The sequence below is a fragment of the Marmota flaviventris genome, chromosome 5 (assembly GCF_047511675.1).
Source record: "Marmota flaviventris isolate mMarFla1 chromosome 5, mMarFla1.hap1, whole genome shotgun sequence".
In the NCBI taxonomy this organism is placed as follows: domain Eukaryota; kingdom Metazoa; phylum Chordata; class Mammalia; order Rodentia; family Sciuridae; genus Marmota; species Marmota flaviventris.
The window spans coordinates 32,416,511-32,442,043 of NC_092502.1; the positions used below are offsets into that span (position 1 = coordinate 32,416,511).

At 46.5% G+C, this 25,533-nt stretch overlaps 1 protein-coding gene across 1 annotated transcript in view; it reads left to right on the top strand.

Annotated features, from left to right (window-relative positions):
- Window positions 1–25,533, top strand: part of Fstl4 (follistatin like 4) — a 403,135-nt gene that overhangs the window by 356,324 nt on the left and 21,278 nt on the right. The window contains exons 8-11 of the mRNA XM_027949662.2: window positions 10,244–10,364; window positions 21,954–22,115; window positions 22,503–22,637; window positions 23,890–23,916. Coding sequence (XP_027805463.1) covers window positions 10,244–10,364; window positions 21,954–22,115; window positions 22,503–22,637; window positions 23,890–23,916 — 445 coding nt within the window. The remainder of the gene's footprint in view (window positions 1–10,243; window positions 10,365–21,953; window positions 22,116–22,502; window positions 22,638–23,889; window positions 23,917–25,533) is intronic.

The following is a 25,533-nucleotide window of genomic DNA, read 5'->3' on the forward strand; positions in this document are numbered from 1 at the left end:
CTCTTGGGTCATCCTTTTCTAACTTCCCCCAAGGCACCCAGGAGTGGAGCAGTGCCCAGGGTTCCCACAGGTAGTCAAGTCTCAGGTCACAGTGTCTTTGCCTTCTTAAGATTGTGGGAAGTCCAGCCTGGATCTGGTGTGCTTTGCCAGGATGCCCGAGCCACCGTGTGGCAGGAGGCTTTCACTTCACCCTGCCCAGCTTGCAGGAGAGAAACCAAAACCAGCACACAGCCTTAGGGACTCACAGAGCAAAGCTCCAAAAGACGGGCGCTCCCAGCAGAGGCAGCGGCCCAGGCCAGCGAGCTGCAGCCTCTCACAATGGCTCTCAGGATTATGACACTTCCTTCTGTTTGCTTGATGAGAAATCAATAGTTTCTGCTCACGTGGCTTGTTTCCCAGAGCTGACAAAGTGCAGTCTATAATTGTTTACTTCCTAGCCAACTGTTGGCTTCTTTATTGAAGCAGCTGGACATGCTTCCACTTGCTTGTGCCCCCCACCACACCTCAGTCCTCAAGGAATCAAGGCCGCTGTCCCCCCTCTCCCCAGGACCTAAGCCAGAATGACCAGCAGCAGCACCCCAAGCTCTGCTTATCCTGAGCTTGGGCCAGGCTGCCCTGCAGGAGTGTGTCTGACAAAGCAAGAGGCCTCAGTCCTCAACCCCAGTCATGGAGCCCCCACAAGCCCTCTGTCTGTGGGCACCAGAAGCCAGTGGCCCTGTTGCATTGGCCTGCAGGCCCTTCTCTACTCAAATGTCACAGCCCTATGTCGGGGAGAGACATTTACTGCCAATGACAGGCCCGTGACAGGGAGCTTATCCTCAGGGAGATTCTCTGGACACACACCTATCTTGGGAAACTGGAAGCTGCCTCCTATTGTAGGTATCCAATCAGAAATGGGACCTGCATTGTACTTTCCCAACCCTGAGGTTCCACATATCTGTGGTAAGGAAGGCCCTGTGGGCCCTGTGGGACATCCCAAGCGTGCATCCCACTTTCTCACCTGGACCAGAGAGCAGAACAATAAATACCTCACTCTTCCCCTACCTGCCTCATCTTCTGCAAGCTCAGAGTCAGGTTTTGTGGCTTCTCCTCCTACCTGGTCCCAGAGTGCCAGGTTCTGCTCTGGTCAGTTCCCAGCATCACTTCATCCCTGACCACAAATCCACAAGGCACGCAGGGTTGAGAAACTCAGAAGAGTGGATGAGTTGGCCCAGAAGTCTGTAGCCAGCCTACTCACCCCACAGGTGCTATCTGGGTTCCTTGCTCAAGGCTAGCAACACCTAGCGCCCAGACTTACCATGTCTTTACACTGAGGCTGCCTCTGCCTGCTTCCTGCAAAAGTACTGCAGTGCCCAGGCCCATGCCACATGCATCCTCTCAGATGTGGGGTGTGTGGCATTGGGCTCTGGCCTTTGGTCCCACTAAGCAGCACACCTTAAGACCAACACGTGGAATTGTTTGGCCAAGATATTCTCAGGGAGAGGAAACATTTTTCTATAGTATTCTTTATTTAGGGAGGGAAAAAAAGACCTACCACACACTCAGAATATTTCAAATAACTTGAAAGAGCCACTCTGTTTTGTGTGTGTGCCTGTGTGTGTGTGTGTGTGTGTGTGTGTGTGTGTGTTTCCTTCACTGAATCTCGTTGTTTGGGGCTTTCAAACATCAGCAGGCAGAGCACAGTGATAAAAGCAGAAGCACAAAGCCCATTAAGAGAAAGTATCTGTGGCATTGTTTGAAGGGTGTGTTAAAAGGTTCACTTTTCCCCTTGCCTAAATAGTGTAAGAGTGAGAACAAATGATTCTAAGGAAACATATGCTTTCCGCAAGTGCTTCTTTGGAAGTGAGTTATTAAAAAGACCAAAAGAAAATGATTTAGGAGCTCATGACTCATTTAATTTTTATTGTCTTTATATGAACCAGTCATGAATCCATTGTAAAAAGATGAGAGGCGTTTGATTAGCATGGAGAGCTGTTTGCAACTCGATAGACGGTGGTTGTAGGTTCTGCATTAAAATTGTCTCATTAAACGCCTGGGTACATTTTGTTTTAAAATCTTAGAAAACACTGTGCTTGGAGCTCTTACAGGCCGTGACCATTTCTCTCCACTTGTTTTGAAGACCTGGTTGCATCTAAACCTCCAGTCCTTCTGAGCTTCCGACGAGTTCAAACCAATAGGAGTGTTGTTCATTGTGATCCAGGGGATGGGATCCCAGGTCTGGGGTATACAGGCCTGTGGAACATGGAGGAACAACTCTGCCCCAGGGGACCTCCTCTGGCTTTTGCTTTCTGGATGGCTTCCTCAAGGTCATCTCTTTCCATCTTAGTACTACCTTCAGGACCTGTGTTCAGTGATGACTTCTGGCCCTATGTGTAAGGTGCAGGTTCCTCTGGAAGGTTCTGATTCAGATTTTAGACCCTAAATGCACAACCTGAGCCTCTCTGCCTCCTTCCAGAGGCCCAGCTAGTGGAGGAGGCCGATCAGCACCTATCTTACTCCTCAGAATTGGATCCTACCTCTCCAAGGGGCCCTCTCCCTACTAAGGAAAAGAGCCTGCAGCCCCTGAGCCAAGCCGAGCCACACCCCCTGCCCAGTGCCTCCTTCCCTGCCTCCTGTGCTGCAATCGTCATCCTTATGCAGCCGCTTTGCACATTTGCCTAAGTGGATCCTTAGCCAAAGAGAAGTTCTTTGAAGTGGCATATTTTCAGAGTTGACGGAGAGTACCAAATATCCCCAAAAAAAGGTTGCACAAATTTATACCCCTTCTAGCAGTGTAGAAGATTTTAAACAACAGGTCAGGAGAAAATTCCTGATTGAAAGGCTTCTTGGTCCCTCAAATAAGCCATAGAAGGAAATTCAATCAAAACCTCACTGAAATGTTTCAAAGGCAGTCAAGAGTTGGCTGTCAGTCATGTGTGTGGTCCAGGTGGGAGCCGAGAGCTGGTACCCTCATAAGCCCTTCTGGCCTGAGAACTCATGATCCAGGCTTCCCTGGGAGGAGGGATGTAGGTGGAAGCAACAGGTTCAAGGGGGTCCAGAACTTGAGTTGACGGCTGCCATGCAGCCTGGTGCCTGGCACTAGGCCATTGGCCAAGAATCCAAAAGCTATACAGGAATTCAAGCCTGCACTTCATCAGAGGGCCCCAATTGCTGCTACCTATACCTCTTGACACTCTGGAGTCCTAACCAGACAAAAGGTCTCTGATCTCTGATCTCTGAGACTGAACGAGCTGAGTGCCCAAAACAACATCTTGGTATGAGCCTTCGATTGCAAGGGTCTGGGCACCTGTGTGCACCTGGATGCACAGGGATGTCCCTACATGTGGAATTTCAGCACCCAAAATTGGAGAGTTTCCATTGACCTCTCAGTGTCAATGACTTGCTAGAAGGACCCATAGAACTAACTCACTGAAACTTGTTATCTTCACTGTTAACCATTTATTATGGAGAAAGAAACAGATTAAAATCAGTCAAGGGAAGAAGCCAATTGGGTGGAGTCCAGGAGGGTCCCTAATATGGACCCTCCATTGTCTTCTCCCAGTGAAGCTGTGGGGCATGTTACTTTCCCAGCATCAGTGTGTGACCAGATCTTGGGGAGCTCAAGCAGGCCTTAGTGTCCAGAGTTGTTTTGTGCTCTTGGGTTGTTGTTGTTGTTGTGTTGTGTTGTTTTCTAGAGCTTCATCACACTCTACTGACATGACCTAACTTTAGAAATCTGCAGGATTGATCTTCTATGGCTTCGAAGTTCCCAAGCAAAGACTCCCATGAGACAGGACATTCCAATGGTTTAGAGCACACCACCCAGTAGCTGAGGGCAAAGGCCAGCCATGTCTTTAAATATCATTAATTCTTCACTGTCCTTGCTCCAGAGGCAGCACATTCGGCTAACACACCACCATTCAGTCAGCAAATGATAACCAAGCTCCAGTTATGTGGCATGAGACCTGCTGGAGACAACACAGTGACACACAGAGATGAGGTGCTCACAATCATGGGGAGAGCCTGACAACCTAGACCAGCAGTCACCAAGTCAGCCAGGGACACACATGCCCTTAAGTCCTGGAGAAGACTGAAGCTGTCACACAGGGTCTTCTCACATGTCTCTGACCCCCTACTCCTGGGTCTGAGCCTGGAATGAACAGGAAAGGTCCACCCTGAGTTGCTCACACTGCTCACAGTTACTTTCCCCTGGGGGTCCAGATGGCTACCTAGGGAATCACTGCAGGTTTCAAAGACTTTTTTTTTTTAATGTATGTGGAGGAGTGAACCCAGGGATGTTTAACCACTGAGCCACATCCCCAGCCCTTTTTATTTTTTTATTTTGAGATAGGATCTCACTACATTGCTTAAGGTCTTGCTAAGTTGCTGAGGCTGACCTCAAACTTGTGATCCTCCTGCCTCAGCCTCCTGAGTCACTGGGATTACAGGCATATGCCATCGTACCTGGCAACTTCTTTTTTTTTTTTTTTAAGAGGACTCTGAGCAAGAGAACTCGGTCTACAGGTCCTTGCAGAGTAGCAAGTGTGTCCTCTGAGGGAATGGAAGGAAATGGGCTGCATAGGAACCCTGGCATCAGTCAGGTGATCAGCTATAGCGAGCCAGGTGGTTAGCATGTGCGGGTACTCACACATGTGCATGCTCATGTTAACTGCATGTGTCCATGTGAATGTGTGTGTGTGCTCACTGATTCGTGCATGTGGTCCCAGCTTGGTCTGGATCGTGGCTACACATGCTCAGGTCAATGCAGGTGTCTCTGAGTACTGGCACTGTGGAGGTGCCACTTATCACTCAGGGTGGGGGTCCACGGTGTTCAGCTGTTTGTGCAGATAAGATGCCCAAGTGCGTGACATTCTAGGGCTCAGAATCAAGCCAGTTCAGGAAAGAGGCCCCCTTCACTGCCTCCTCCCCAAAGGTATCCATGGGTGCGCCTGGAAAGAGCAGAGTTGGAAAAGCTCTGAAGAAATATCTCTGAGTTGAGTTTTAACTCGTGACATTGACAATATTGTTCACTTTAATTGTAACATCTCTCTGGAGTCCTTGTGTTTAACACTGAGTCACTAAATATTCAGCATTGCTGGCTCATTTTCATATTATTTATACCTAACTCTCATATGTCACCATGGCAGCGTCCCCTAGCTCATCTCTGCTTAACTATTGTTTAATACTTAAGTCTCACTTAATTACTTTCTTTAATAGTGGCAGACACTAAGAAAATAACTTTTGAAAAGACGAAAGCCATATCTTTAAGTAAAATTGTCTCCTTCCAAAAAAATAGATGTGCATCAATACAAAGAATGGTCTAATCTGGCATCTGTTTATTTCTGGAAGTAACCCTGATTTGCTAATACATTTCTATGTGTCAGAGAAAAAAAGTTATCCATAAAAAGACAATTACAGCGATGCAATCAAGCATTGATAGTAACATTCAGACACATCTCAAAGAACATTTGGAAGAGGAAGAATTGCAGGTTTAGTTTTATATAGCTTCTTATAAATCAATTTTTAAAGTAATTCTCTCACCTCCAATGAAGTAAATTTGATTTCTGTAGCCAGTATTCATATCCAGAAAACAATAAGCACTTTGTTCCATAATTACGTGATGCCTATGGTTTTAGCCCAGAGACATTATTTTATTTATTACAGAGTGAGGTTCTCCCCAGAGTCTACACCATGGGCTGGTAATACATTCGGTGCTCACAGAAGAGCCATAAGGCAGCCAGCAGCTCCTTATGTCCTCACAGAGCCAACACCCCACCCTCAGCACCTGGCTGATTACCCAAGAGGCAGGCCTCCGCTCCAGAGGAATGGGGACTTGTGCTTGGCAGGCCGGAGAAACAGATGGAGGCCAGGTGCAGTGGCGCATGTCTATTATCTCAGCTGTTTGGGAAGCTGAGGCAGGAGGATTGCAAGTTCAAAGCCAGCTTGGGTAACTTCGCAAGACCTTGTCTCAAATAGAAAGTGGGGGGAGATGTAGATCAGTGGTAGAGTGCTTGCCTAGCATGGGCAAGGCCCTGGGTTCCATCACCAGTATGACAAAAATAAAAAAGAAGAAAAGCAGAAGTTAAGGGACTACATTAGAGATGCAGCAAGTCATCCGTGAGGTCCGGGCACTGTGCAAGAGCTTCCCCGTCTCTCTCTACTGCTCTGAGCAGAGCCTTTTCTTCAGTTCATCCCAGCTGCCCTGGCCTGAGGAAGGCAGAAGAACCATGAGTCCCTCTGAGAGCTGCAGGCTGGAAAAGGAGACAGGGCAGGGAGGTGAGGACAAGACCTGAGACCAGTCCTCTGCTTTCCCAACAGCCCCCTTGTTTTGATCCTACATTACTGGGCCATATTTAGATGGATAGGAAGGTAAGAGGTGGGCACCTGGGTTGTCAAAGCAAAGAGCCAGACACAGTCTCTGCAGAAAGCCTAGTTGAGCACCCTACTATCCATTCAACAACCATTTGTTGAGGACCCACTGTGCGCCAGAGGACACAGCAGTGAACACAGAGCCCAAGATTCCCTCTTCCCCCACTGGGCTGGGTTCTAGTCGGGGAGACAGATGGTGAATGAGATAAACACAGAGCACTGAATGCTGAGTGGCAGTGGGTGACATGAAGAGAAATGAAGCAGCAAGGGAGATGGGGATGTTGGGGGAGAGACCAGGTAAAGGTTAAGCACACTTGAAGGAAAGGGAGACAGACAGACAGACAGCCATCAGGGAGGAGAGGGCAGGAAGTGGAAAGTTCCTGAGGGGAGCACATTCTGGCACTCTAGAGCAATGGCTAGGGGAGAGTGGCCAGAGAGGGGCTGGGCAGGTCCTCACTGGCTGTGACCTGAGCCAGGATCTGGACAAGGAAGTACACAATCTGGTATTATTGCTTGGAAAAGAACTTTCTGGTGCTGTACAGGAAGGAGACTCTCAGGGTGCTGGCAGTCGGCAGTGGAGGTAATCAGAGAAATAGACTCAGAAAAATAATTAAATAAAATAATCAAAAATTTAAAAATATATGAATACATGGATATGTACACATACACACAGGATTGAACCTAGGGGTGCTTTAATACTGCCCTACATCCCTAGTCTTTTTTTTTATATACCTTTATTTTATTTACTTATTTTTATGTGGTGCTGAAGATCGAACCCAGGGCCTCCCACATGCTAGGCAAGCGCTGTACCTCTGAGCCACAACCCCAGCCCCCTAGTCCTTTTTATTATTTATTTTGAGACCAGGTCTTGCTAAGTTGCCACAGCTGGCCTCAAACTTGTTATCCTCCTGCCTCAGCCTCCTGAGTCACTGGGATTACTGGTGTGCACCACCACACCCAGCTCAGAATGTATTTTCAAGGGGAGCCCTGCTAAGTCACCTCTGGGGAATGGGTTTTTATTTTGTCTTCTGCCTTTGAGTAATCCCTTGGGATTAACCAAGGCAATGTACAGCCATCCCTCAGTATCCACAGGGGATTGATTACCCAGGGAATATCAAAATCTCTGAATGCTTGAGTCCTTTGAATAAAATGACATAGTATTTGCATATAGCCTCCACACATCTTCCCACATACTTTAAATCAGCTCTAGATGACTTATACTACCTGGCACAATGTAAATGGTGTATAAATAGCTGTTACACGGTACTCTTTAGGGAATATTGACATGAAATAAAAAACTGCACAGACATCATTTTTTTCTGAATATTTTCCATCCATCCATGGTTGGTGGAATCTACAGATAAGGAACCCACGAAGATGGAGAGTCAACTCTATGTCAAGTTCTGGCTCATAGTAACCTCTTAAAGGCTATGTGTTGGTGCTGACGGGTTATCATTCTCAGGGTGTCTCAGGGGGTACCAGCCTTGGAGCACCAAACCACCTCACCCAGGCTACTTCCAAGGAATCTGTTGTCCATGTGACCAGCAACTCCAACAAGGTGGCAGGGGCTGCCAGAGCTCAGGTTGGCTTCAGGAGCCCTCACAGGAAGAGGACCCATGAGTGTGGAGGCTCAGAAAGGCAGTGTGGAGGGGAAATGCCAACAGCGTGCACCGGACTCCCTGCCAACAGCTCTGGTTCTGCTCTTAGGAGAGAGTCTGCCTTGGGTCAGCCATATGGGGCACTGAGGAGTTTCCAAGCCACTCACCACTTCTCCAGGGTGGGGGCTGTCCCTGGCCTCCTCCCTTTGTCAAGATGCCAGCCATCCACCGCTAAGGCTTCAAGCAAAGTACATTTTCCTAGAGACTTACTTAGATTTTTGACACAGGAAACAGCTTAGACTAGAAATATGTCGTCCCAGCATTGACTAGCCATTAACTTTTCATAAGCAACTCAGGTATGAAGCCTTTATGGCTCTGTTATGACACAGGACAAATCAGCTATCTGCTGTTTTATTTTATTATTGAGGCTTCCACAGAATGCTGGGAATGGGGCTCTTTTCAGCAAAGTGATGTTTCACAGCCAACCGGCAGGGTTCCGGCAGAGCCCTCTCAGATACTGTTCCCCACCAGGAGAAGGGAGTCGCAGGGGGTTGGCTTTCTTTGTCCCCAATGCTGAAAGGAGGTTGTGTGTGTCCACTATTGACCTTCCCACCTCCCCACTGCCATGCACCTCTCTTTTGCCTACAACTCTTACTTGTGCTAAGACTTCTTTAAACGAACTTGTGATGGTTGTGCTGGGCCCTCAAGGGTGTGAGCAAGGGAGAACGTCATCCTTTCAGGGGGCAGAAGTGTACGTATTAACGAAAGACCCTCGGAGCTGCCCAGTGCTGCTCACGCATGACCCTTGTGCACAGTAGCCAATGGCCTTCTTCTTTTCTGCCACCAAAGTGCTTCTGTGAAAGAAGGGAGCTCTGAAAGGGCAAGGGGAACAGCAGGAGGGATGGTTTGGTGTTTGCTCCAGGGGTCAAGAGGAGTTTTGCATCTTCTGTTAGTAATGACAGGAAAAATAACGTCCCCTGTGTATGTCGTGCTTCTCACATGAGGAAATACACGCACATGCCTTCTCTTGCTGGATCTCAGACAGATGGGGAACATGTGTTGTCCACACTTACAGGTGGAGAAACCAAAGCCCCAGAGGCACTAGGGGACATTTGTTCAATGGCAAATCCAAACCAAACCCTGCGTCTCCTGAGTCCAGGCACCGGGCTTCCCCATCTCTCCCCATGTCCAGCACTGTTCGGCCCTTTCTCTCACCCATGAGCTTTCTCCGTCTATCAGCTCCAAGCACCATGTCATCTGAGGTGTTTGGTAGCTAACCAAAGCCGATAAGGGACCTTCATAGAATGCTAGGCAGTTCCAATGCCAACATGTCTGCATTGGCACTGGAAGGGGACAGAACTGTGCTCAGTTCTACAAGAGAAAACGCAGCTGAGTAGGACTTGGTGCCTGCCCGGTGCTCTTCTGGGGACTTCACAGCCGCAGACCTCCTGACCATCCCTCCCCTGTGCACTGGCTCAATAAGATCCCAACCCTCGAGGCTGCAGAGACCACTGGGCCAAGGCTCACTGGGCCACTTCTTAGGGGGTCATCAGTCCTTCTGGATCTCTTTTATGCCCCTGCCTTGATTTGTGTCTGTCTGCTCCCCACCCCCACAGCTCTGACTCCCTTCCCTTGAGCTACTCAGATACGTGCAGGCTGCCTGAAATCATCTGGGGATCCAGGCAGGATCTAAACCAGTTGTAAACAAACTATAGCCAGTGAACCAAATCTGGCCCGTCACCTTTAAATAAAATGTCATTGAACACAGCACCCTCATTAATTCATGAATTGTTTCGGCACTTTAATGCTATTGTGGCAGAGTTGAGTAGCTGACAAATCTTAAGACCCACGAAGCTGAAAATAGTCACTATCTGGCCCCTTAGGAAAGTTTGCCGACACCTCCTCTACACATGGCTTTCATCCAGAATTACAGTCTCTTAGCAGGTAGGCGAGATCACCATAAAACAAGGGGGCAAGATGAGAGGGGCACCTGAGCCTAATTGATGGAAGTTGGAGGAAATGTGCTGAGGGAAGTGTCCTGCCCACCTCACAGAGAAGGTGCCAGGTGAGCACAATGGTAAATGGACATGCAAGGTCTGAACCAGGAACATGCAAGAGAGGTAGCGTCCCCTGCTCAGGACAGCACAGCCCTCAGCTCTGCTGAGGAAGGGGTCAGGCAGAAAGGAACTCTCTCCTAGAGGCAGGAGTTCTGTTTTCCTTGAAAATTAAGAGAAACCAGCGGTCCCTCAGCCTTCTCAATAGAGAGGTCAATCTCATTGTCATCTTTGCCCATGCAGGACTTCGGAGAGGATGACTCCCTGTACATCACCAAGGTGACCACCATCCACATGGGCAATTACACCTGCCACGCCTTGGGCCACGAGCAGCTGTTCCAGACCCACGTCCTGCAGGTGAATGGTTAGTAAATGGCTCCATGCATGTTGTCCCCTCAAAGCATCCCTAAAACGCTGTCCAGAGCAACCTGTCGCCCCCTTATGTATTCTGTTATCTGAAAGAAATATCTAACTCTGAAATATCCCATCTGTCTTATAACTAGGAGGGATGGTGAAGAAAATTAGTCTCTAGCCAAGGTCCCCTCAGATGAAATGCATCCAAGTGCCAGGGTAGAGGATGCCATTCAGGCAAGTCACCCTGGGCTCCTAAGGCCCCTGCAGGCCACCGTAGAGTGTGGTGTGTCCTGTGGGCAACATGATGCAAGTGAGCAGCTGTGGTCTCTAGATCCCACAGACCAGAAACTCTTATCTACTGCTGCTCTCCCAGGGGGCATGGAACTGAACCCCTTGTACAACTAGGAGGCATTATTTCCTCCAACAGAGACTTTCAAAAGGCTCAATGAGCCTCCCCTTAGGCTAAAACCAGGACAGAACCAGAGCATATTTGGAAGGTTTTCCTAAGTTTCTCAGGCCCTTGTGTTGCCAGCACTTCTGGAAACTGAGAATTAACTCCCTCCTGATCATTCTGCCACCGAGTACACCAGTCAGTGTTTTCCAAGCAATTGTCTGGATAGTTCCTGTGCTAAGCACTGCATGTAGATCCTCCCAGTTGATATGTTTTTAACCCACACATTATGGATGAGTTGCTAAGAAAGGTCATTCACCTGAGGTCACACAACTGGTAGGAAAGCAACTCTGTGGAGTCAGTACCCAGTGCTGACCTCCACTTTGCATGCTGGCCACTCCAGCCATCGAAACAAACAGGCCATCTGATCAGCCGATCAGCCCCACCCAGCCAAACCCAGCAGGGCGCCCTCCTGTCACCTGGAAGGCCTGAGCAGGAGGTTCATGTGTCAGGGAATAGCGTGGAAATGTCACACCAGCCCCTGGGGACTTTGTGCCAGCTGGTGTTCAGGACTTACCCTCCCAGGATAAAGTGAGCAAGATGTCAGAAATATCCCATCACCAGGTTCACCTTCACTGACCTCTAGGATCCAGGATGACAAGTCATTTAAGGACAACTGAATGCACTCAGTTTGCCTCTGCATTTGCTCTACAGGATGTTTTAGGGACTTTCATATCCATTCATGTCCCAGCCATATTGTATTAATATTTCCCTTGAGTTTGGACATACTGAATCCATGCTTATTGGCTTGTGATCAAGTGTCTAGGTTTCACCAGAAATAACCCAACTCGTGTCATAACACAAGTTACAACACCCACTGGGTGAGCCATCCCATGCTGGGACACAGAGCTAGTCTACCATGCAGCAGGGACTGGTCCAGGGACACAGCCTGTGTTCTACTGTGTGAAGGAAGCTTCACTGTTTGACACTGGCAGGTGGCAACCAGAGGCTGATGATGCTCTTAATGTTTGGTTGCAAAACAGTTCTTGATGGTTTACTGCAGGTCTCTCAGGTCCTCAGAAAAACCTAGGAAAGTAAAATCAACAGATACCCAAGCCCTTGCATCCAGCCCCTCCCCTCCCTGTTCCCACTTCACAAGAACCAGAGGGCCCAAGGAGAGGGCTGGAACCTCAGGATCCCTCTATTTCCTCCAAAACAAATCTGAAGAGGGCAGGGAGTCACCTGCCCAGGAACCAGAGTAACTCACAGGTGAGAGCCTATAGATATCTCTGACTCAGCTCCTAGAGGAAACTCTAGAGTCTCAAATTCCTTGATAAATCAAGTGGCAAGTTCATAGTGCTTGGCAGGCTCTTTTACCCCAAGTCCCCTTGGAATTCTGAGGCAGAGCTCATTATGTGGATGGAGCCAGTTCCTCACCTTTAGTGCTGAGTCAGGAAGAAGGACTCCAAGGGCCATGAGCATTTCTGGGCTTAAACACTAGCTCTTCCCACCTGGCCTGGGAAGAAGACTGCTTAGCTGGCACAGAAGAGTTCCCTTTGAACCTTCCCCACCGCCCCCTCCTCACCAGCCCAGCCACTGCCTAGTCTCAGCTCTGGCAGCCGCTTTCAGCCCTGGAAATCTAAACAAAGAGCAGAACCTTCCAATTGAAATACAGAAAAAGGCCACTTGAGATCCATTCCCTATTTGCTAAGAGATTTAAGGCTTCCTTCCCAGCCAAAGGGCTGTCAATAGAGTGGGAAGAAGCACCCTGGGGCCTCTGTACTTTGTGATCAGTTTTCTACCTCATTAAATCGGCTCACTGTGCATGGCCCTATGGAGGCTGGGCTAAGCCATTAGGGTGACTCTAGCTCTAGAAGCCAAGAAGGCTCTGTGGGCTTCTGATTCCCAAGCACTTGGGGTGACATTTGAATACAGTTCTCAGCTCCTAGATAGGACCACCCATCCCAAAGTAGGCCTATGGTTGCCTTTCAAGGGTTATGACCTGCTGGCCCTAGAAAAGGACGGGATGTTTTCAAAATATTCCAGAAGTTAAACTTGCTGTGTCAGACTTAGAATAAAGCTGTATCTGTGAAGGAAGGTATTGTTTAAAATTAGATGTTCTGAAAGACATTGCAATAGTGAATAACACTTGCTGAATACCCACGATGTGCCACCTCTGTTTAATAAATGAAGACATTGGAGCTCAGAAAGACTGGGTGGTTTGCCTTGACTCCACCCACATTAATAACTGTAAAGCAGATCTTCCCTCCCAGGCCCAAACTCAATGTCCACCTGCTGAGACAGCGTGTTTGCTGTTGGGGAATCCCCAGTGTGGGATGCAGGGTGGGCAATCCACAGGTCTTTGTTGGGTTGCTCTGGGCTGAACACTCTCAGGTAACAGAGGACAGGAACCCTGATATCTCTGTGCCTAACGCAGAGCTTAGGCCTGATCAGAAACAGCGGCCTGGTGAGGATCTGACAGCATCAATGGGGCCCAGGCCCCGCCCTCAGCAGGACTGAGGTTGCTGGACCACATGGTTTGATGTCATCCAGCAGATCAATGTGCAGATTCCTGGTGCTGTTCAGGATCCCAGGAGGGAGGCGCAGGGAGGGGCTGGTCACTGCAGGAGAGTCCCAGAGGCAGTGGGCATGAGAGTTTTGCAGGCTGCTGCTTAGTGCCAAAGCCCTCAGGCAGGGGGAGCTGGAGGGCTGAGAAGTCACCCTGCCTTGCTAAGGAGTCTGGTGAGGAGGGAGTGAGAAGTCAGTGACATTCGTCTGTGTGATTTGTTCCTTCTAACCCTCCATCCCAATTGTGAATTGAAGACATAAAAGATGGCCCTGACCCACTGAGGTCAAATTCAAGTCCAGTCTTCTCAACTCTGCTTATGGGATCCAATTTGGTCTCCTCTTGGCCTGGTTGATCAGCTGTGGCTTGCTGAGCTGAGGGACAGCTCTGAACCTAGTCAGGGAGCAGCGTTCTGTGTCTCCATTCCTCCAACTACACTGTCCTCAGTGAGAGGGAAGATGGGAATGAGAATGAGGAAGGGAACAGAGGGAGCCCGTTGTGTGCTCTCTGAAGGTCTTAGAAAACTGAGTGACCAGAGATGTGTCAGGGTGCTCACATGTGGCCTGTGGACCCAAGAGACAAGGATATCACCACCTGGGAGCAGGACTCAGCTGTTCCCCTCTAGCCCAGAACGGACCTGAGCTGGCTACTCCTGACACAGGTTGAAGACATGAACTCTGAGTCAGAGAGTTCTGGGTTCAAGTCCCAGTGCTGGTCTGGAACTTTCTGGATATATAGTTTTAGGTAAGAAAATAAACATACCTGTAAATGAGAAAAACAATATTACCTACTGCCTTCCAGATATAAGGAGATAAGACTGTGTATAAAATGTTTGGGAAATGCCTGGCTTGGAATATAGTACCAAGTCCAAGGTGGAGCAGACATGTTTGGATTTATCTCAAGCCATATTTAACTATGATTGGTTGATACAGGTGATCAAAGCTTGTTACCCTCACAGAGCTTCCAACCCATTATACAGATAGGAAAATCAAGACCTAGGGGAAGATTGCCAAACTGGGAATAAGATATAGGTTGCCTCTTCCTGGGCTGCCGCACTCCCTGGCTCTTGGTCGCAAGAGTGGGACTCTATACACAGGCTAGGATACTCCTGGAATCTCTCCTTCCATGACTCTGGGCTGACCCGGTTGCCCAAAGGGAACCCTTCTAGAAATTCTACTTCCTCTCTCAAATTATTTGTATAACCCGTAGTCAAGGCCTCCCAGAGATGAGGCCCAAACACTGACATGATTTATAACTCCATACAAACCTCCTGCATTGCTTTCATAGGAAGGAGCAAGAACCTCAGACATAAATGATTAATCCATTAAATTAAAAATACCCTCGACCTCCCCCACAGTTCAAACAAGCCATGATTCATTTCCAAAACACCCTAATAATCTCCAAATCTGTTTATTACTCCAGCTTGGTGCTTTTGCGACTATACCTCTTCCTTATGGACATATTTGTGCCGCCTTTTACCTTGGCAGTGATAGATGTTTCCCAAAGAAAATGGGCCTTTGTGTTATGTATTCAAATGTCTTCGATTGAAGATTTTTGCAAATTTAAAAGAAAATGAATGTGTCTGCTCAGAATATATTAATTTTAAATTATTTCTAGTGTGCAGATTAGCAGGAAAGGAAGAGGGAGAATCAGGACCACGGAAAAACAGTCGTGTCCTTGCCATGTTACTGACAAGAAGCTGTGGTCTTCCTCTTGCTCTGACAGGGCCCCTGAAACTTCAGAGACCCTGCATAGTTGCCTCCCTGCCCAGGGTTCTCCTCAGGCCCTCCTTGGCCTGGCCAGAGGCTGACTCCAGAGCTCTGGCACCAAAGGAGCTACAGCTTCTGGCCACAATGAACAGGGCTGGGCAGGTGCAGGCCAGGAGCTCACTCCGAGCCTGGGCTCTTCCTCCCCAGCCACAGAGTCAGAGATGTCTCATCACCTAGCAGAGGACAGGTGGGTCCTATAATTGAACACTCACCCAACTGAGCACCGATTTTTTTTTTAATTCCTCATGCCAGTGTTTTCCTCAGTGAGGGATCAGTTCAAGGCAAGACGGCTTCCTGGAAGCTGCTCAGTGTGGGGGCTTTGCCTTCACGTCACAGCCCCCTTAGTGTGGGACATTGAGCTGGAAAGACCCAGAGACTCTCTGGTCCTGTTCCAGCCCAGGTACCTACGACTCTTCACAGGGCTCCTTCCCACTGCTGCTGGCCTGGCTTGCACTGTCCTTCTCCTCCATATCAGCCACTGAGGAAAAATAGGTGGGGAGGCTGGACCCACTGGCTCACCGAGGGACAGCAGCAGCTTCCTGTCCCCAGGGATACAAACTCCTGCAGGTAGCTCACAGCCACACACCCTGCCCTCAAACACATACGTGCACACACATGCACTGCGGTCTGGTCCTGCTGCCCGCCTCTAGCCTCATCTTGGCCATGCTGCCCCTCTCACCAAGCTCCAGTACCAGAAACTTCTCTTTCCCCGACACACCTGTCCTCTTGACTGCCTACTCCAAACTCTGCTGCAAATGCTCTTCCCCCTCTTTGCTGCCAAAGCCACATCATTCTTCAGTATTTAACATCACTTCACTCAGCAGGTATTCACTGGGCTGCTTCTGTATGCCACATGCCCGCAAAGCAATGGAAACACAGCTGTGAACACAAAAAACCCACCCTGGTGGAGCCTGTCAAAGGGTAAAAAGTGCTGAGGAGGATATTTTTTTTTAATAAAAGAGGATTAAGATTAAATGAAAGGTAGGCATTTTATAATATAGAGTGGCAAGGGAAGGTCTTGCTGAGAAGGTGACATGGTTTGTACATGTAGAGGTGATGAGGAGATCAAAGATGAATCCCCAATTTTCTTGTCTGAGCAACAGGAAAAGAGAGAGAGAGAGAGAGAGAGAGAGAGAGAGAGAGAGAGGCTGTTTCCTGATAGGAGAGGGGGAGCTGATTTGGGGAAGATGAGGAGCCCCTTGGGACATAACAAAGGTGCAGAGACAATCTTGAGGTATTGTGCAGTTGGGTACCTAAGTTTGGGTTTAAGGCAGATGTCTCAGCTGGAGATACAAATTTCTGATGCACATGGTTTATGAAGTCAAGTAGACACAGATCACCAGAAGAGTGAATTGCAGATAGTTCTTGGTCAATGGACAAATATTTAGAGCCTGAGGGATAAGAAAAGGCCAGAAAAACAGACTAAGAAGGAAAAACCAGAAAGTGGCAGGAAACTAAGAGGGTGGCATTCCGAAGCCAGGTGAAGATGACATTTCAAAAAAAGTGCTCAGCTATCTCCATTGCAAAGGGGAAAATCCCCAAGGAGTGAGAGAGACGTTGGAACCAGGTCCAGGAAGCAGCCGGGAGTGGGGGGGTGGGGGATCTAGGAATGAGGCAGAGAGGGCCCGAGACTGGACATTCTCCAGGAGAAAGGAAGTAGAATGGTCTGGAAGTGGCAACAAGGGCCATCAAGGCCACTCCCAGTCCAGTGATAAGAAGAAAAACCCAGAAGGCTGCATAAGCAGCATCCTCAGGAAAAAAGGTTTCCATGGAAGCAAGCAGGTTGAAAGCACTTTCAGAGATTTTGCTAATGACAGAACTTGAGTTTAAGATGGCACAACGGAGGTTTTGGGGGAGGCCTAGGCTTCCTGTGGAGACTGGCATGATCTGGGATAAAGGGCATGAGAAGAAAAGCCCTGATGACTCCCTGTTAGAGAGTTGGGACCATAGTAGGGAGGAAGAGGGCATTGGAGGTGGAGCAGGCAGAGGTCTGGGGTCCCTCCTTAGCCTTTCTATGGAGGTACTGTCTTATCCTCTGGATGTCTTCGACTCAAGGAGACCTCAAGACCAGAAGAGGGTGTCTTACTCTAACCCCTGCCAGTGGAGACCCAGGTGTCTTACTTTGGTCATGTATTTTTACATGAATGGTTCATTCCACACACCCTGAAGTAAACCAATCAAGTTTCCCTTTGTTCCCGAACATTCCCACACACTAATTCAAAATTTGTCCTGAATTGGTCTGAAGAGCTTCCAAGCTGACTCAGAGTATCACCAAGAACCTGTTAGGGAGATGCAAATTCTCCAGCCCCATCCCAGACCAATGGGCTCAGACACTGGGGGGTAGTCCTAGTGCATTTCATGGGTCTACAGATTTCTATCAAAGGTCAAGGCAGAGCCAAGGCCAATCTTCAATGCTGGTGTTCATATCACTGAGGACGCCAGGCCCATTCCTTGAGTTTCCTTTCCCTGGATAAACCCTCCACAATAAAAAGACAGGCTCCCAGTCATCAGAAAGTTAAGTCTTTCCTGTGTGAGATGCACAGAGTGGCACCTGCTCTCTATTCTGATGAGTTTTCTGGGACTACCATCCCTGTGGTCCCAAATTGCCTTTTGGGAGTAATCTTCACGCTTGAAGTTAATTCTTCAGACTTCCTCAATCCCATGAGGGCGGAGACTGAGGCTCTTATTCACTGCTGTCTGTGTCATGCCTGACACTTGCGTGGCATTTCATAAACATTGTCTGCACAATACCGAATAGACAAAGCTTTGTAAAACTCATTCAATGTCACTAACGTGGTGCCAGAATCTGGGATGAGAACCCTCTCATCCTCCATTTGGTATTGTAATACTTTGTAATAATTGATTAGGAAGGCAATAATCATCATGATCATTTTTCAAATTTTCCTCCACTGTACTTGCACATTTTTTTCTTTCTAGATAAATTCAAAATTGTTTTGGCAAGCCCTGATCAATTGGTTTTCATTAGAATTAGATTAAATGTACAGCTTCATTTATCATTTTTTACTTCTTAACAATTTAGAAAGTCTTCCTATCCAAGAACATCTCTTCCAATTACTGAAGAATTTTTAAGTGAAGTTTTATAGTTTTCTTCATGTAGGTTCACACTTTTTTTTTTTTTTTTTTGGTACTAGGGATTGCATCTAGGGGTACTTAACCACTAAGCCACATCCCCTGCCATTTTTTTATATTTTATTTTGAGACAGGGTCTTGCTAAGTTGCTGAGGCTGGCTTTGAACTTGCAATCCTCATGCCTCAGTCTCTTTTTTTTTTTTTAATTTCTGTGGTTTTTATTTTGCTCACCTTTATATAAGGTGTGAGGTTTACATAAAAATTCATTCTTTTGTGAATGGGGGTCCTGTTGTCCCTATGCCATTTCTTTTTATTTATTTATTTATTTTATTATTGGTTGTTCAAAACATTACAGAGCTCTTGACATATCATATTTCATACATTAGATTCAAGTGGGTTATGAACTCCTGCTGTTTTACTGCCTGGCCATTGCTGATATATAAATAAGCTACTAATTTTGTATGTTTTGGTACTGACCCCTTTACGTATTCACTTCTTAATCCTTACCACTTTTTTGGTTTGTTACTTGGAGGATATCCACATAAAAATACTATTTTTCTGCACCTTTTTAATATTTGTGTCTCTTATCGCTGCCTTCCATTGAAACATCCAGCATAACATCAGAGTCTAATATTACCTCCTTTTTCTTTTTCCTGACTTAATGTTTTACCATTCTGCAAAGAATGGTGCTGCTGCTTATTTTTATAGAGATGTTCTTCATGTAGGAAGAAAATAGCATTTTGTTTCTATTTTACTGAAGGTTTTTTCCCCGAAGAAATGGATTTTGAATTTTTTTTCCCAAAGGCCCTTTCAGTACCTAGCAAGAGAATCAAATGGTTTTTCTTTTTGAATGCCTTTGACTTTGGATCTGATCAATTATAGTTTTCTTACTAGTTAGCCATCAAAATTTATTACACTTGGATACAGAATGTTCTTTTTTTTTTTTTTTTTTTTTTTTTTTTTTATTTTATTTTATTTTATTTTATTTTTTTTTTTTTTTAATTTTTTATTGTGGAATATGATATGTCAGAATGTTCTTTTAGTACAATGCTAGATTTGAGCTGACTGTGTGCTTGGGATTGTATTATATGTAGTCCCAAGTAAGTGTGTAGCCACCTGTTTTTATTTGGTGGGGGTTTTTTAATTTTTTATTTGTTTGTCTTGGGTTTTGTTTGTTTGGTCTTTGCCAGGTTTGGGTTGTCCAGGTTATACTTGCTTTGTGATGGAATTTGGAATGTCTTCCCTATTCTATACTCCAGGAATTATCTAATTCTTAAGTATACAAAGGAATCTGATCTAAAACTAGTCAGAGTGACTTTGGGGTTAGTAGCACTTTAAATTTTTTTTTAATCTTTACATAAAGCAATGTTGATGCTTTAAAGTTTCCTTTTAAATAATCCATTTCATTGAGATTTTCACATTTATTACCCATAATTGAGTACAGTATTCTCACATCTTTTAATCCCCTCTGTTCTTTCTTTTTTTTTTTTTTTTCATTGATCAAACTTGCCAGAACTTTGGCTATTTTATTGGCTTTTACAAAGAGTCAGCCCTTAGATTTATTTATCAATTACTTTTTCTTGGCTTTCTAATTGATTCATTCATTTCTGCTCCTATCTCTATCGACTCTTCTACTTTCTTTAGGTTTCTACCAGGGTTGCCAGGAAGGCGTGTACAAATAGATGGTGACCTACCATGAGCCCAGGCTATTAGAGCCCTTATCCGGGTCACCCCTACTCTAGAACTCTGGTTGCTCTAGCACCTTCTCCAGCTGCCTGCCAGCTCAGGGTTCCTAGGCTCTACCTCTGGGATCTTGAATTACCACCTCCTGACCACAATTCTCTCTACTCAACTTGAACCCCATTCCTCCCTCTGCCCAGTGTAAGCTGTGGGGAAGTTTCTTTCTTTCCTCTTTGAACCAATGGGGCCAGAGGAGAAGGAAACACATCTATGTTCTATGCCGTCCTCAGCCATGCCTCAGCTAGACCCCACTTACCTCCTCCATCCCCAGTGGCCTGAACTAGGACAAAACCCTTCTGCTGCACCCTGGACCTCTTCCCTAAAACCTCTAACAAAGACAAGCTGTTCAGAGAACTCAGATTTTATCGTTCTCGGGCCCCTGCAGTTTGGCCTAATCTCCTCTGAGTTCATGTTATTAAAACGTCTCTAGGCCATTTGAGGGTAAGGTCTTATGATTTACGAGTTGTCCACTTAGATTTCACCTCTGCCCCCTAACTTTGCCCCAGTCATCCAAAGAAAGACTTGAAACCGACTCCATTGATCACATGAATAGCAGGATCCTGAGGAGTTTCAACTGGAGTTGCCAAGTTCACTTCTCACAAGGAACAAGGGAGCTTCTCTCCTGTCCCCTGCCTACCTGAGTATGGATCATCAGAATTCTGCCACCTTGCTCAGGTTCCAGGATCAATGCCATCACCTCCTCCTACATTAGCATCAATTTTGCCTTCACTCTGGTCCCAAAAAGAATCTTTTTCCTCAAGTACTGGGACACCTTCTCTTATTAGAAAACAAAAACTTCCAGATAACTCTAGGGAAATACAGTTGTCTACTTCAGGAAGAGTCTACTTCAGGAAGAGCCTACCTCCCTCCTTTCCAAAGCATAGGTGATACATATTAGCTGAGTTTATATCCGAGTATCTTTATGTAAACTTCCACAAATCCTTTCTGAAACCAAATATAGTGCCATGTGCCTGTAATCCAGCTACTCCAGTGGCTGAGGCTGAGGCAGAGGATCACAAACTTGAGACGAGCCTCAGCAACTTAGCAAGGCCCTAAGCAACTTGGCAAGACCCTGTCTCAAAGTAAAATTTAAAAGAAAGGACTGGGGATGTAGCCCAGTGGTAAAGTGGTTGCCCAACTCACATAGATCCTGAGTTCAATCCCTGGTAGCATAAAAACAGGAATTGGGGGAGGGAAAGAGGAAGTCCTTTTAAGAAGTATGTAGAGTAAAATGTATGGATGACTATAAGCCTTCAATTCCACTGAAAATGATACTGATTCAATTTCCTGGGTCCAGAGCTAGGGTTGGGAGAAGGATCCTCCAGACAATTTCTGCTTCCCCCAGGTCCCACCCCACAGTCAGCCTGTGTAAAAACGCCAGAGTACTATGGAAGGTGCCAGAGACTTGCCCACTCATGCTCATCTGGCCAGTGAGCCAGGTCACACTCCCAGCCCCAAACTTGACTTCCAGAACCCATGGATGACTCACTCCATAGGCAAAGAGGGCACACCTGGCCTTTTACCCAGGTTCCAGGGAAGAGATAATATTAAAATGACACCCTGGAAAATCAATGAATTTCCTCAGAGCAGTGATGTAATTAGCAGCTCTGCCAGTCAGTGCCCATAAGTGCTGGGTAGAGCATTTCCTGCAAGAAATTAAGCCCCTGTCCAATAGCTTTCCGATAATAGAAATAATATATTTGAATTTTATTCATTCAGAAATAAAATCCATTGGCTCTTGCTCTTTACATGTAGCAGCTGAATGGCATTAAATATTTGGATGTCTTTCTAATCATATTTAGAATAATGTTGAAATCCATGAATTACTGGGTACAATGCTGGACATATTTACTGTTGCAATCCACTTTAGAGTCCTTTTCATCAGACTTTTGGGTTGCCAAAGAGGATCACTGTAAGCTGGCAAAGAAGAGAGCTCCAGAGTTCCCTCTGAGGTTTACCCACTGGAGGAGGATCTCAGGGTTGGGCCATGGGCCTGGAGTCAGCTGAGGACCTTCTCTTACCAATGCTGATTTTCACCCACAGTGCCGCCTGTCATCCGCGTCTATCCAGAGACCCAGGCACAGGAGCCTGGAGTGGCAGCCAGCCTGAGATGCCATGCTGAGGGCATTCCCATGCCCAAAATCACTTGGCTGAAAAATGGCATGGATGTCTCAGCCCAGATGTCTAAACAACTCTCACTTTTAGGTAAGAACTGCCCTTGCTTCTGTATTCCATCCAGTTCAAGCTGGTTCTCACCCCAGGAATGACAATGAGAGGCTAGATTCATTTCTAAGTCTGACATGTTAGGAGGGAACAGACATCTCCCCAGATTTCCTTGTCCATGCACAGGTCTTGGGGACTTTCTGAGAGCAATGATGAGAAGCCATCAGGTGCCAGTTTGCCCTCAGTGAGTTTCAGTTGTACCAACCCTTCCTGGATGCATTATCCAGGATGTTGGCTGCCCCAACCCTGCCCAGGGGCTGTGTTTTCAACTGCAACACTCTCAACAGTCCCAAGAAGGGAATGGGGAGGAAGGGAAGGAGGGTGTCCAGTAGAGCAGGCCACCCTGATCACTGATCATTTTTCCTGCAGCCAATGGGAGTGAGCTCCATATCGGCAGTGTTCGGTATGAAGACACAGGTGCATACACCTGCATTGCCAAAAATGAGGTGGGCGTGGATGAAGATATCTCCTCACTCTTCATTGAGGACTCAGCAAGGAAGACCTGTGAGTCCACTTTTGCCTTTATGCTCCTCACTGAGTTGGTTGGGGCTGTCAAGTGGCAAGAGAGGGGACCAACAGACCAGGGCCTCAGCTGCCAATCATGAGCTCTTAAAGGCTAGAGTAAACCTATATCCTCTATGCACAAAATTGGGTTCAGAGGACACCCAGATGTCAGACCTTTCCTGACAACCTAGACAGCTCTGGAAACATAGCAGAAGTCTATGAATAGCAGACAGAGCCCAGGACCACAAGACAATTTCAATATCCCAGCCCCAGTTCTGTTTCCCACTTGTTGTCTGATCAGAATCTCTGCCCCTCATTCCCAAAATCTTTCATACCATGCAAGGTGCCCCCATCCCACAGTGGCCCAGAAACTGGCCAGTTCACACAATAATACCATCTGCAGTTTCACCTCCTATGGCCTGAAAATATTATATTGAAAATCCCAGAAATGAACAATTCGTAAGTCTTAAATAACTTTTATTGCAGTATATTGTTGTAATCTATTTTATCATTATTGTTGATCTCTTACCATGCCGAATTTATAAACTCAACCTTATCATAGGAATGTATAAAAGAAAAAATATAGTGTATAGAGTGTTTAGAACTATCCGCGGTTTCAGGCATCTACTGGGGGCCTTGAAACATATTTCCCACAGATAAGGGGAAACTGCTGAGTATGCAAACCATTAGGCCTTAACCATGGTGGCCTTAACTCCAGGGATCATCATTCACCCATTGTACTTAGTGTGCTCTCCGTGATAGCCACTGCACCCCTGGGAGAACCGCAGGTAAGAATCCATGAACACGAGTGTTGGTGGCAGTCTCTTTCCCTTGGTCAGACTCCAAGCTATGCCTTTGTCATCAAAGAAAATAATCAAAAGTATTTCACAGGGTCTTCCTACGAGGATCCTAGTTGAAAATCAATTCTCCTTGAAGTAATCAGGGGAATATGGGAGAGATGTTGCTTGCTCTCTATCATCCACAGAATGTGGGGAATTTTATTAGCTGCTGAGATCCTGGGGCCTAATTTCAAAGATTCATTTAGCAATCAAGAGTCCTGAGACCTGGAAGTGTTCACTCCCGTCCAGAGTTACAAGACAGATGCTGCTGCTGGGCCAATGAGTCGATAAGTGATGGACTGGGTACCATTATGTTCTAAATGAAATGTATCACCACAGTAAAGGTTTGACAATGCTTTCCTTTTTCCCTTCTGGCAATCGTGTTCTGGCTTTCTTAATCCTCTGCTGTACAGTGGCAAACATTCTGTGGAGAGAGGAAGGTACCAAGCTTGATTGTTCCATGTCGTGCCTTTGATCGCATGTGTTCATGGTTCCATGATAGGTCGTCTCTCTGACCAGCCATCCGTTTTGCAGATCCCAGGCAGTCCCCTCAAGCAGGGCCCACATGCCAAATCCAATGGAAGGGAGGCAGTCAAAATCAAATTCAAGTGGCATACCCATTGAATCAGATTAAAAACCTATTAGTGTCTTTAAAGGCACAGTTTAAAACGGAGAGTTTCATTGAAAGCTGCTTGTAACCTCAGATAAATCAGACTACTTGGCAGGAGCTCCCGGTCAGATCTGGGCCCTGTGCTTTTTTCCAGTAGCTGATACTGATGTCGGGCTTTGTGCTTTATCTTGTGTTGTTTAAAAAAGACCAAAATGTTTGAGGTGTAGCTCAGTGGTAGAGCACTTTCCTGGCATTTAAAAAGCCCTGAGTTCTATCCCAATACTGCAATAAATAAAGTTAAAAAGATAAACCCCCCCAAAAAAAAAAGTTGCCCGTCCCTCCTGGGATCTACAGTAGCTATACCTTAGGTATGCTGTGATGAAATAAAGAAAAAAGCAACCATAGTTTCTGTAAATATATATTTTTCCACATATACATTTTCAAAAGTATTTTATTAGTCAAATCCTTGGATATTAGGTTGATCCAGATGAAAATGCCATTTTTGTATGTTGAAACTGGGTTAATATCAGCAATTTCATGTGGTTCAAAATGGTGCACATGTGGGAGCTGGGTCATAAAGCCCGAGTCACTGCCTGAGGTGCATGTTCATGCATGGGTCCTAGTCCTATGACCCCTGCATCAGATCCAAGTTCAAATCACCCTGGGTGACTTATTCTCCAGCTCAGTGCACAGAGTGGAATATGAGAGGCTATAGGATGCACGTTGAGATTGCCAGGGTTAAACATAACATCAATTTTAAAAACCACGTGTTTCCTGTCTCATTTTTTTCTACAAGAACTTTGCATAGTGTTCCCCACTGTCTAGCATGTGTGCACATACACAAGCCCAGGACAGTTTCCTGAATGTGAAACACTGAAGCTGACAGTGAATCTAAGAGCAAAAGGCAGGACCCAGAACATGAGGAATTCTACCAACAACTCCAGTTGCTGCTCTCAGTCCTAAGCAGAGGTCACTGCCTGAACTGAGGCCCCAATGCACAAGCAACTTGTGCTCCGTGTTTTTAAAAAGTGGCATCCTGCTAAGGGGAGGTTGTTGCAGAAGGACTCAAGTTTCAAAAGTGGAGATCTTACTAGGGATGCAAGAGATGTGAAATGAGCTGTAGAAACCCAAATTCTCCCTGACAACCCACAGCTGCCTCAGGGCACAGGGCTGGCCAGTGCTGCGCTCTGAACAATGCAGCAGCAAATTCTATCATGCCTACGTGGCTAGATGCTTGTGCGCTTCACTGATGAAATTCAAAACCTGGAGAAAGGGAATACCGAAACCAAGAGGAAAAAATCATGGACCTCACAGCACATTCAAATCTCTAGCAGAGAGGAGATGATGAGAGTAAACAAAAACCAGAAAGCTCCTTTAGAAGCTAAATTCAACAGAACCTTCTAAGGGGCTGGATCATGAAGTTGGGTCCCCTGTGAAGTCAATTATG